This window comes from Crocodylus porosus, unplaced genomic scaffold (genome assembly GCF_001723895.1).
Source record: "Crocodylus porosus isolate Cpor-Errol unplaced genomic scaffold, CroPor_comp1, whole genome shotgun sequence".
Lineage (NCBI taxonomy): Eukaryota > Metazoa > Chordata > Crocodylia > Crocodylidae > Crocodylus > Crocodylus porosus.
The window spans coordinates 175,025,938-175,039,192 of record NW_017728886.1 but is presented as its reverse complement, the minus strand read 5'-3'; the positions used below and the strand labels follow the sequence as shown (position 1 = coordinate 175,039,192).

The following is a 13,255-nucleotide window of genomic DNA, read 5'->3' as shown; positions in this document are numbered from 1 at the left end:
TCCTGCTCAGGCAGGGGGTCGGACTAGATGATCTACCTAGGTCCCTTCCGACTCTAGCTACTATGAAACTATGAAACTATGCTGTGCACCTCCACCAGGACTTTCAGCTAAATCTCAACTACAGTGCTAAATTCTGCCTTCACTTTCAGTTGTGCTGAAGGTGTTTGCCTTCCAAATCTTTATGACTGGTGATGAGCAGACAGGAATGTTCTTCACATTTCAGATACAAAACTATAATTTTTCTTGTAAATGAAACAATGTTGATGCGTACTCAAAGCAACACACACAACCTGGATTCTTTTTCTTCCTATCACTTGTTGGATACAATATGTGACCAAGGTATAATGGGAGAGGGTGATGGGACAATATAAGAATTCTGACTTATTTTTACTTACCTAGTAGTATTAATATACATGCCAAAACAGCAACTAAGGCTTCTGTGCTGAGACCCATGGCATACATGAAAGCTCCATATTGACAGAACAGGGCATTAGCTTCATTATCACAGTCACAGACGGTGACAGTTAGAGTGTTTGTGCTGGTAAGTGATGGGGCTCCATTGTCCGCAATTAAGATAGGCAAGTAGAAAGCAAGCTGTTCTTGTTTACTGAAGCCATTTTGAACTGTAAGAATCCCAGCTGTGTTATCTAAAGGATGAAGTATACACATTAGATATGTATATTAACGGCATAGTAAAAAACTGTGTCATTAAAGGATATGTTCATTGCAGTTAACCTAGGTTCTAATTTAGGTATTAGTCCATTCACGATCATTCATACAAACACCTCCAACCCACTTTTGGAGGTACATTCTTCCTGAGCTGATTTACTTACTTTAGAATGTGGATTATGGCTCAGACTTAAAACATTGCTCAGACTAGACCATATCACTCCGTAGTGAGGACACAAGCAAGCATTCAAACACTGATAATTGTCCAATATTTTTCCTACAAATCCCTCCAGAAGAGACTTATTCTCACACAGCTGACACAACTGACTGAAGCAAAGTCTCTTTTTATAAAGAACCACGCTGATATGTCCTTGGGCAACACAGAAATATGGGTAGCACTTGTATGCAGGCTAATTTAACCTGGATGGTCAGACTTCAGTGCCAACCACATATGCTAAATCTGAAGTGTAGATATATGTTGAGAGAGACAGGAAAGAGCGAAAGAGTATAGCAGAGGAACATAACTTCTGTAAAGGAGTTAAAAAGACACGTAAAATGAGCTGGACATGACATTTAAGTTACTGATAAGTTACAAAAGCATCAGGCACCATAAAGAATGCAAAGAGACTTCAGAGGACAAGTCTTGGCTTATTTGTATTTGTTTCCTTGTTTATTTACTTGGTTAGTTATTGGTTCTGGTTTTTGGGAGGAAGTAAGTTTTATTTTGTTTTGTTTATTTTCCTCTATATTTTTTTTCACAATGTTATTGTAATTGAAAATGCAAGATAAGCTAAACCCAGAGCCATTTTTTTTTATCCTTCTGAACTTTGGTGTTTGGGTTCAGGAGGTCTAAAGACATCCCCACTTCAGATTGGTAATACCAGATTTTTTCTAAGTTTGAAAAAACAATTACATTTATTCGTTAGGACATTTTATTGATGTAGTCTTACTGTGTGGAAGATATTTTGCACTAAGATTTAATGTAACTGCACATGAAGTATGTCATAGATGAAGACAGAATTTGACCAAGTACTTCTGTTTTTAATGTTCAGATGTAAATTGACCAAGAACTTCTGTTTTTAATGTTCAGATGTAAATGGGGGGGGAACCCTCAAGTCAGCTGCCATCCTATCCAGATGTTTGCAGATGATATTATATCTCTTGACAATCAAAAGGCTCAAAATTCCAAACATAGCTTCTTAGTGGTTTGAGTGGGGAGTTCCTTAAATTTGTCTTTGAATAATTACAATTCAAATTAGGAGCCACCTGTGCTCCTGCAATTTCAACTGGGAGCAGAGCCAGAGACCCTTCACCTTTTCTTTATATTTAAATATTGTCATTTAAAAATTAGCATAGATCCTTCATGAAGCAACTTGACCCAACAGGTACTGTAGATTTAACTCATGCTGCTTGACTGCTCATTCACATTAGACACGTATTTTAGGTATGAGCTTCTTGGGAAATATGCATAATGCAAAATTAACTTTTGCATAAATGTGTGTAATGCAATGTAGGGGTAGGTGGGAAATGAAAAATAATACTATTAAGATTTTTAAGCACTACCCAGAAACAAATTATGTGTGTATGTCTATAAGATGTCTACAATTAGCCTTTTCCTTATCATTGTGTAGCAAAACCCCCAGTTTTTCTTTTTTTTAATTTTTAAATGCTTCCCCTTCCCCAACCATTTCTGACTTTTTCTCTCCTTTTCTATTCCCTATAGATAAGTATAAGTGAGCTCACACTTAGGATAAGCTTTAAACATTTTTATTTTGGTAGCAAGTTTTTGGTTTTGGTTATCCACTGTTTTATATTGTATAATTATTAGGTTTGTATTGATTTTTACTCTTGTATATTGCATTATTATTATTTTTGTATTGATTTCTATTGTTTCATATGGCTATTTTATGGTTTAGGCCTGTGTTTGTAAGTGAATCAAAGTCATGTCAAGTTTCCTTTTTATATGTCAAATCTCCATCTTGTGTCCTCTGCCGGGGCATCCCCTGTGCTGCAACTGTATGAGTCATGTATCCCTCCCATGTAAATTGGTTCCCAGATGAATAAGTGTGATTGGGAATGATTGAATACAATGGTAGCAGGCCTCTACTGAATGGCCTGTAATGACTGGGCAATCACCTCGCATTGATTCATCCAGGAACCAGGGACCTCACCCAGGAACAGCGACAACAACCCAGCATTTGAAGGACAACAGACCCTGCAGAACCAGCAACTCTCACCATTACATACACCCAAAACTGCACATCCCTGCATGGAGCACACATGCTCAATATGCCAGGGGCTGACCCTTGCCTGGGCCTGCCTCCTGTCACTAGGGTCACAAAAGGTCTGCCCCTATAAAAAGGGGCAGTGAAGACAGACCCAGTGGGACACCTTCTCCATCTGGACCAGCACCAAGCCACACCACCTATCCACCCAGAGGCCCTGCTGACACCCCCCCTCCGGACAACACTTACTGGACAAGGACCCCTTTCCAGCCTGGATAGGTAGATATTACCTGCATACCTCCTCCTACAATTTGGACTCTCTCTCCTCCTGGACTTCAGTGGACTTCATCCCCTGCACCAAGCCTCTCTAACCCCTGCTGCCATAGTGTGTGCATGCACATGTGTGTGTATGTGTGTGTGAGTGTGGGTGTGTGTGTGGGTGGGTGGGTGCAAGGGAACCAATTTGGCATTGTGTCACCATCTCTCCTGTTCAATAAAACCATTGACATTTGCAACCCTGAGTTGGGTCATGTTTTACTAAATCCCAGTCCCTTCCTTATCTTAAATTCCAGCCTCATTCTCTCCCAACTCTAGCCCCCACCCCCTCCACTAATTTCCTGATCTCCTCTCAATTCCTACTGCCTTTTCCCTGTGACTTTCTGCTGCCTTTTTTTGCTTTCCCACTGCCACCTTTCAGTCTCTCCTGCTGCTTTTCCTGTGATTTTCTGCTGTCCCTCTCTCTGTTTTCAGGCTTCCCCCACACCTTCTGTAGTCACCCCCTCCCCCACCACAGCTTCCCAGCTCCTCATGGCTGTCTTGCAGTTTTCTCCAGCAGCTGGAGCCTTTATCCAGCTCCCAGCACCTAATGCTGCTCCCTGCAACTCCTCTAGCTGCCCTGGAGCCATCCTCTGGCTCCCCACATCCAGAGCCCCTCTTTAACACCCATGCTTTCTCTTAGTCCCATTTTTCCTCTCCCCACCCACCTTTTCAGCTCCCCCGTAGCTCTGGCTCCAGTCCCAGCCTCTGTGCGGGCTTTGCTTCCCTGTTCTGAAGGCTTTGGGCATTGTCTTTTAATCAATTAACCTAAAGTTACCCCTGAGCCTCAGTTCTTCAGCCAGACCCCTGTGGTCTACCGGTTCTAATCCCAGTCCTGGTAACTTTAACTTCCTACACTTCTACTTTCTTACCTTAAACTTTCCCCAGGTATCCCAAGTACACACATACATACATATCATAACACCCAACTTAGGAACTCACCTGTGTGTATGTGTAGGTGGGTGGTATTTGTTTAAATTAGTGAATACACATATATATACATATATAGATATCATTGTGTGTGTGTATGTGGTATATAAATTAGTAATCCACATATGTGTATTGAAGGTGCAGGTTGGGTAACTGGTAAGTGATTCTGTCTAAATTTGCTGTGTGTAGTGTGTATGGGCTTAAACTGGTGCTAGGTGTGCATGAACCAAGGCTAGTTATTTTGAATGTGTCCGTATCTGAGTTGCTAGTGTGATTGGTGTGTGTGTGTGTGTGTGTGTGTGTGTGTGTGTGTGTGTGGTGTGCCCTTCATATGGCATTGTGTCATTGTGTGCATGATATACAAATTAATGATCTGTGTCTAACTTCTGGGGTGTATAATGTATGTGCTTGAGTTGGTGATAGGTATGCATGTGCCTAGGCTGGTTTGGATGTGTATGTGCCTGAGCTGGTAGCATGCGTGTGTATGCACCTAACTGATTTGTGTGTTTGTATATGTGCAATTGTGTCACACCCTCTTGTCTAACAGCGCAATATTGAGATCCTGAGATCTCAGGGCAACAATTGCACTGGCCTCTTTTGAAAAGAATTCTGTAATGTCATAGATCATATAATGCTATTTAAGCATAGTTCTGAGTAGGCATTGATTAAGAGCTGTGCCACCTTTGTAGATTCAGGTTTTCCTCAGGTCTAGAACTGTCCAAGTTTAGTCATCTAGCTTTATGAACATGGCAAAGGTGGAGAGAATGGGGCCTTAGTCTAATATCTTCCTGAAATTCCAGAAATTTGGGGACAAATTTCTATGTCCAGCAGCACATGTTTGTGATGTCACTCAAAGACACCTGTCCTTGGACCTTGTGTGAAGTACACAAGATGGAAAGAGGCAACGCACAATCTGTCCAAAACCCAGCAGGGTTCCACCTCCTGGAGTGAGAGGTTAATGAAGCTGAGAAATGAAACATTAAAACATTGACTTTGGCATTGGAGCATTAGTTTAAATAGCATAGTTTGCTATTTGACGTAGACCGAACTTTCCAAAAGTTAGTCCCATTGATTTATTCACCTAGCCAGAACTTTCAAATAATTAGCAAAGTCAATATGAACAATGTGTACTTTAGTGGAGTCTGTAGCAGTTTTAAGTCTCAGAAGACTGAATTTAAGTGGTGTTTTTTTCTGCAGTCTCATCAGCTGTTGAACTTAAGTTTTCTTTACAGATTAGTTTCGATTGAAGTCCCCCTATATCATTCTGTTTAAGAATCTGGATCAATACCAGAACTGCATAGCATTAAATAGATGATGCCATTGGTAATCAGTATCCAAAATTTAAAATGTAACATAAGTGATCTTATATAATTGACAATTTGTATCTATGTTTTTTAGACCTTATTAATATTAATTCTTCATTTTATTTACTGAATACTCTCCTGTATTTAAAAAATTAACGTAGGACAATGTAAGAGTTAATTAGAAAGTTGTGTTCAGAGCATGTTTTATATATTAGTGATCAAATATTAAATTATTCCCATCAAACTTTTTGTGCTAAGCATCTTATTTTAGATTTTAATACTGCCTTGTGTTGGTTAAACTTTGGTTTCCAAAAGCAGTTTTTTTATGAGCGTGTAGAATTATTATTTTTAAAAGCTTTGCCTAAAAACTGTTGTACTCGGATTCAAACTTTACACTGCTAATGTCTATACAGTTGAAAGATTGTGTGGTGTGTCAATGTGACTACATTAAAAATATGCATCTTTTATGAAGGAGTTTTTAAAAACTGCATGAGTGACACTACCTTGATTATCTCTGACAGAAAAACCTGAGTTGTTTGTGGCCTCTTCTTGGAGAGAGAAGTAAAAGTGATGGCCTTCCACTGAATCATCTTTATCCACTGCACTGATGGTCTGAATTAGCTGAGAACAAATATTGACAAAAATACGTAAGACTAAATACTATTTTACCGTCTTTTAATACAATAACACAATAGTGCATTACAATGAATAACAAATGTATGGAGGAATATTGGTGTTCTTCTGTATTGTATAGTATTATGACTCATTATTTTGCACTGATTTGAGAGGGATATAAGCATCAGATGTCTGTGATACTAAATGTGTTTCTGGTAGTGAAGTGCAGAGCATGAACAAAATTTCCATAAGCAAAACAATTCTAAAAATAGTATGTTTCCCTTTCTTTTTTATTCTCAAGGCAAAAAATATATCATTCTACCTTTGAATGAATCCTTCAATAGAAAACCCATTTCCTCCAGCCCACAAACACATTGGCATCATGCAACTGATGTATTATAGTTGCAGTAACTGAGAGATGATGACAAGTTCATGGGTTGAATTGTTGATTCCAGATATAATAACAGATTGATTATGGAAGTTATTGTGTTTGTTTTCAAGAAAACAAAATAGCCCTAATTTACAAATATGTCAAACCAGATTGCCATTTGCAAGATAAAGTCAAAATTAGCATCTTAGGTTTCAAAATACCATCTTCAATCTTCATGAATAAACAACCCTGTTGAAGTTAAAATAATTAGCAATATTTCTGCTTATGAAGAGCAAATATGTGTCACTTTTATCAGTTGCTATTCAGTGAATCATGCATCATCAAGGACAACATTCGATGAAAACTTCATAGGTTGCTGTATAAGCCTATTTATGTGTAAGAGATTTTTTTCTAAATACATTTGAGGGTGGGGGTGGGGAATGAACTCAGACCACAATAACAGACCTGAATGGCTCAAATGTTGGAAAACAGAATGCCCATTTTGAAAGTGTCTGTATTTATCAGTCAGCTGTTTGTTTATATTGTAGACTTTGTGTTCAGAGTTGTACATTAACATAAGTCCCATTTCTTTTTAGGCAAAGTAATCCTGGAGGTATCAAGATGGAGTATACAATGCAGCAATGGTAAAAGCAACACAAAGTAGTGTTTAATGGGTGTCCTATGTTCTTGGCATTATCTTCAATTCATGTGTATACCAATCTCATTTCTAGAGCAACTGGGGTGCTATGAAGCCTTTTAGTAGCAAGTGCTAGATCACTGCTGCTAATGCACAGGTTGTCTCTGCAAATCCTTGAAGTATTTCATAGGAAGAAGGACTGGGTAGGGGTGTTTTCTCTTCTTTCTTGAACTAAAGAAAATCCTTGGTGATACAAAGCTATGGAAAGAAGGGTGGACAGGAATGTGAGGTACCACAATAGGAAAAGAGAGAGATGTTTCCTCAGTGCTGCTCAGAATAAAAGTGCAAAACTTTCTTTTAAAAAACATCTATTTTGTCAAATACTTTAGCAACATAACAAGGTCATTTCGGGAGTTTTTATGGTAGTAATCTCCATGCCAACAACTGAGGAACGAGTAGGGGGGTGTGTGTGTATGTGTGCACACAGAGAGAGAGAGTCTACAATCTATCAAAACTCAAAAGCAAGTTATAGCTTGTTTATGTTCACAGCACTTTCAAGGACATTTCCATATTAAAGTATTTGAACTTTACTAATGTGAGTTACCAGGAAAGATGAATTTTATTGTACAAAAGATGTTTAAAAATGTTCAACTTGTGTTGGTTACTTATCATAAACCACGTAATATGCTTGTGGCTCCCTGATTAGATAACTATAGCCAAGATTCTAATCCTGAGGTAGGAATGTGAGTCTGTTCACATAGTGCAGGTTAACAAGACCACAGAAACTATTAATTTTATTTTTGGTTGCAATGCTCTCAAATTCTATTGAACATTGGGCAGGCTAGTTACCATAAGCAATCAATACAGAAATAGAAGTAATACAATTCCAGTGACATTAAAAGTCTAATTCTGCATTTTCAAATCAAACGTGCAGGTTTGCTTTAGTTATTCATTTTATACATATAGTTAGATAAGTAATACAGTAAATGTGTATATCTGTATATACTTTTCCACATACATTTCAGTTGTATAAGCAAAAACAATACTTCTTTGATCATTTCATGGTCAGCCTAAAAAATAACTGTGATTTTCCTTATTCTACTCTGTACTGTAGTACCAAAAGCTTTGTCTCTTTATGCATGCACCTTTTGGGATTCTTTTTAGAAGTGAAAGAATATTCAGAACATTTAGACAGGGCAACCTCTTAATTCTTATTTCTTACTAGTTCACTTCTACTAGGATCCAGCAAACCCCAGAGGACTCTATAAAATATTCAGAATGCGATAGGCAGTTGTGATTTTGCTGAGTCTGAAATAAAAAAGTTCCACAAAGAAAGAAAAATGTTTCATATTTGCAGCTTTCCTAGGCTTGTTTGCATGCAACCTGGGAGTGGATAGCACCTCATAGGGAAAAATAGCCTCACAACAGTTTGAGAAACTCTACACTAATTGTTTGTGAATCAAGGTCTAAAGAACCTACATGTGTAGAGTGAAAACAAAGACAGTGGGGTTAGATACTGCTTTTGTAAGGTTATCAGCTGCCATAGTGATTGCTGTGAAATCTAACTGCCATGTATTGTGCTACTTCAAGGCTCATTAATCAGGAAGCTTTAATAATCTAGGTGTACATACAGACCTTAGGAGGAGGTTAGCTCAAGTTAAAAATGGCCACCTGATTTAATTTAAGTCACAATGGGGGAGCTAATTGGGGGTCTTAGGAAGACTGGAGGCAAGCAGGATCTGCGGGCAGGCTTCAGGGATTGGGAGAGCTATCAGGGTCTTTGGGAGGGGGTGTTGGTGGGATCTGGGAGGACTTGGTGGGATCAGGTCACTAGCAGGGCTTGCGAAGGGGCTGGGGGGGGGCTCTCTCCACACCTTGGACCAGATGCTATTTTTAGCCTCACAACCTACATCATTCCCAGGAAAATAATGCCCCCCCTCTCCCCTTCCCCCACCTGACTTACTTCCCTGGCTCCTGCCCCTGGCAATAATTAGTAAAGCCAATGGTAGAAGTGGCTTGCAGGATGGTGGGTTTGGCAGTCAAAAAGAGAGGGACCGGCTGGCTGGTTCACAGAGTATTTTTCTACCTGGGGGTGAGGCAAGGGGCTAGGAGGCTAAAAATCACCTAGTACTGGCAGGGAGGTAGAAAAAGTGCAGCCCTGGGTCTGGCCAGTGACCGGGCTTTCTCAGCCCTGGAGCTGCACTTGGAACTGTACAGAAGTTCAATTAGGTTAGGTCCAGTGAGACTGATCTAATTTATACTAACTCAGAGGTGCACTTAACTTAGACTAGGTTGGCCATTTTTACGCTGATCTAACCTTAAAAGCTGTATAGTTTACACTTAAATCAACTTAACTAGGGATCTAAGTGTAAGGTACACACCCAGGTGAACTAAATTTGAGTGGGTGCCACTTTTAACATGATCTAAGATCCCCTTAATTTCCCCTTAACTTTCGTATGTACCCTAGATGTCAGTTAGAAAATGTTCACTTGTTTTCAACCATAAATGAACTTGCTAGATCCTGTCCTAGAGATGTGCCTTGGGGTTCTTTTTGCAGTGTCCATGTCCACTAAATCTTTACAAACAGATTCATATCCCTTTGCCTGAGCACCTGGTAGCACACAAACCTGTCAGTTTCCAAGAAGTTCATAGACGCATAAATGTTAGGAGCTGGAAGAGAGCTTACAAGAACATTGGGTCCAGCCCCCCTGCACTTGGGCAGGAAAGACTGCTGGGGTCAGATAGGCCCAACAAAGTGGGTGTCAAGATGCTTTTTTAAGATCACCAGGCTGGGTGACTGTACCACCTCTGGGGGAGTCTGTTCCAGACTCTTGGTACTTGACTTGTAAATAAGTTTGCCCTTATGTCCAATCTGAAGCAATCTTCAATTAATAATGGGCATATATTAATCTTCTTCAATTAATTTATGCCCATTATTTCTGGTCTTCCCCTGGGGTGCCTTGGTGAATAGGTGCTCCCCCAGGCCCTGATGCATACCCCAAATATACTTATAGGCTGCCACCAAGTCCCCTCTGAGTCTTTTCTTCTCCAGGCTGAACAGTCCCAAGTCTTTCAGCCTCTCCTTGTATTACCTGTTCTTCAGACCTGTAATCATGTGTGTGGCTCTCCTTTGGACTCCCTTGAGCTTGCCCACATCCTTTCTGAAGTGTGGCGCCCAGAACTGGATGTAATGCACCATCTGTGGTCCCACCAAGGTCAAGTATAGCTAGCCTTTGATCAAGATGCATTGGTAGATGCATACCAGCATTTGGTTTGCTCTGTCAGCTATGGTATCACATTGGTGGTTCAAATTCATTCTGTGGTCTATCACGACACGCAGAACTCTTCCAGTTGTGGTTCTGGCAAGTGTAGCATTGCCAAAACTGGAAGTGTGTTGTGGATTATTTCTTCCCAGATGAAGCACTTTACATTTCTCCATCCACCTCAGAAGCCCAGGTAAGCCTGTATTGCTAGCCTGTCCATACTCCCCCATAATTTGATGTCAAACCTTACCAGTTCACATTTAACACCTGAATCCAAATAATTGATGAATGTGTTGAAAAGCACTGGTCCAAATACTGAACCCTGAGGGATGGCATTGGTCACCTTCCACTTTGTTGACTTAGTTCCATCTATTAATATTCTCTGGGTCCTATTTTTGAGCCAGTTACCTAGCCACTAGACCGTAAAGTAGTCAAGACCACATTTTCCCAATTTTACCATGAGGATAAAGGGGGAAAGGGGAAAAGGAGCCAAAAAACATCCTTGGCTAAACAGGGAAATCCAGGGGAGCCTAAAAGCACAAAGGAAGGCATATGGGCAGTGGAAGCAGGGGGAAGCTACCAAGGAGGATTATACCTACTTGGCCTGCACTTGCAGGGGGGCAGTTAGAAAGGCCAAAGCAACTACAGAGTTGAGGCTGGCAACACAAATTAAATACAACAAAAAGGGTTTTGTTTAGGTATGTAGGGAGTAAAAGGAAGGTAAAGGGCAGCAAAAGACCCCTACTAAACAAGAAGGAGCAATTAGTGAGAGAGAAGGGGACAAGGCTGAACAATTCCATGAGTTTCTTTTTTGCCTCGGTGTTCTTGACCAGGGGTCAAGATAAGTCTCCTAATGGGTTTTTAGAATGGACATCAGAGGGACATCAGCCCACCAACTGTTGATGCTGACTTGGTGCAAAGTCACTTGGATGGACTAGATGTGTTTAAGTCAGTAGGCCCAGATAAGCTGCATCCAAAACTACTGAATGAATTGGCAAAACCACTGGCACAGCTGTTTGAGCACTCGTGGCACTTGGGTTAGGTCCTGGAGGACTGGAAAAGGGCCAATGTGGTCCCTAATTTCAAGCAGGAGAGGAAGGAGGACCCGAGTAATTATATGCCAGTCAGTCTCACCTCCATCCTTGGAAAGGTCTTTGAAAAGATTATGAAGGATCATATTTGCAGGAGTCCAGTGGGAAAAATAATGCAACAGAGCAACCAGCATGGATTTGTAGCAGGTAGATCATGCCTGACCAATGTGGTTTCATTTTATGACTGGGTCACAAAACACTTAGATGCAGGAGTAGAGGTAGATGTTGTTTTCTTGGATTTTAGCAAGGCCTTCGATATGGTATCACATCCCATTTTCATAAATAAATTAGGCTGTGACAGATGTTTACACAGTCTGGTGGGTAGCAAATTGGCTTAGTGGCCGCACAAAGAAAGTGGTAGTGGGTGGGTTGGGTACTGATCTAGAAGGAAGTAGGTAGTGGGGTCCCATAGGGTTTGGTCCTTGAACCTGTACTATTCAATATCTTCATCAGTGACTTGGATGGGGGTGTGAAGTGTACTCTGTCCAAGTTTGTGGATGATACTAAATTGTGGGGTGAATTGCACACTCCAGAGGGTAGGGAATGATTGCAAGCAGACCTGTACAGGTTAGAAAAGTGTGCAGTATACAATAGAATTCAGTACAACAAGGACAAATGTGGAGTGCTGCACCTAGAATGCAAAAATATTCCACACACCTACTGGCTAGAAAGTGACCATCTCAGCAGCCCAGAAGTGGAAAGGGATCTCAGAGTCATAGTGGACTCCAAGATGAACATGAGTCGGGAGATGGTACTCTTTCTTACCTTGGGTGGTCTTTAAGAGAAGGCTGGATAGGCATCTGGTTGGGGTCATATGACCTCAGCACCCCTTCCTGCCTAGGCAGAGGGTCAGAATCAATGATTTGTTGAGGTCCCTTCTGACCCTAGCATCTATGAATCTATGATATCACAGGAGACTAGGTTGAAGGCCTTTTTGAAGGCCAAGTATATGCTATCAACCTCATTTTCCTGATCTAGGTGGCGAGTTACCTAATCATAAGAGGAAATGAGGTTGGTTAGGCATGACCTGCCTGCAATGAAGCCATGTTTCTTGTCCTTTAGAATACTGCCTTCTGCTAGCCTATCAATAATGGATTCTTTGATAATTTTTTTAGGATTTTTCTTGGATTTTTCCAGGTATGGTCCAATGAGTCCTGTCAGGAATTTGCAAAATATTTATAACCTAATATGCACCAACTGCTGGATTACTATTCATGCAAAGATCCTCACTTAGTGAAAAAAACTGAGTGGACTGTGGATAATAGAGATCCAGAAGGAAGGGTAAGAAGCAAATAAGTAAACGCTTCCTACCTTAAAAGCACTCTGCTTCCCACTAGTCAGTCAGAAAGACTGGTCCTCTCAGTAATTTAACCTACTGCCTGGAAGTTTGTAATGTACTGAACTTCTTTTGGCTGCCCTGCTTTCCTCTCCGGTAGTTTTCAGGTAGATGCTGTGTATACAAGGATGTCATAGGTCTGGCTGATGGCCCGCTAGGAAGAGGGATGAAGGAATTTTCCCTACCAGAGCCATTTTGTTATGGGTTTCTTGGTTCTTTTTAATGCTCTCTAGAGACATGTCTATCTCTTCATCCCTGTTCACTCAGCTCACTGGTCATATGCTGCTTATAGAGTATCAACAAACATGCTAAGGTCAGATAATACATACCTATCAATTTTTATTTTCTGTTCTCAATAGTCCTTTTAATATGTCTTGTTGGTAATAGCTTGTTTTAGATTTCATAGATTTCATAGACATCAGAGCTGGAAGGGACCTCAGGAGATCATCGAGTCCAGCCCCCTGCCCAAAGGGCAGGAAGTCAGCTGGGGTTATAGGATC

At 40.6% G+C, this 13,255-nt stretch overlaps 1 protein-coding gene across 5 annotated transcripts in view; it reads right to left on the bottom strand.

The window, feature by feature from the left end:
- Positions 1–13,255, bottom strand: part of CDH19 (cadherin 19) — a 92,664-nt gene that overhangs the window by 10,431 nt on the left and 68,978 nt on the right. For 3 of the 5 annotated variants that reach the window (XM_019545340.1, XM_019545346.1, XM_019545332.1), the window contains 2 exons: positions 5,947–6,064; positions 396–647 (listed from right to left, as the gene is read on the bottom strand). In XM_019545340.1, the coding sequence (XP_019400885.1) occupies positions 396–647; positions 5,947–6,064 (370 nt within the window). Of the gene's footprint in view, positions 1–395; positions 648–5,946; positions 6,065–12,717; positions 12,910–13,255 lie in introns of those variants that run through there. The other 2 variants (XM_019545353.1, XM_019545363.1) reach the window with 2 other exon arrangements.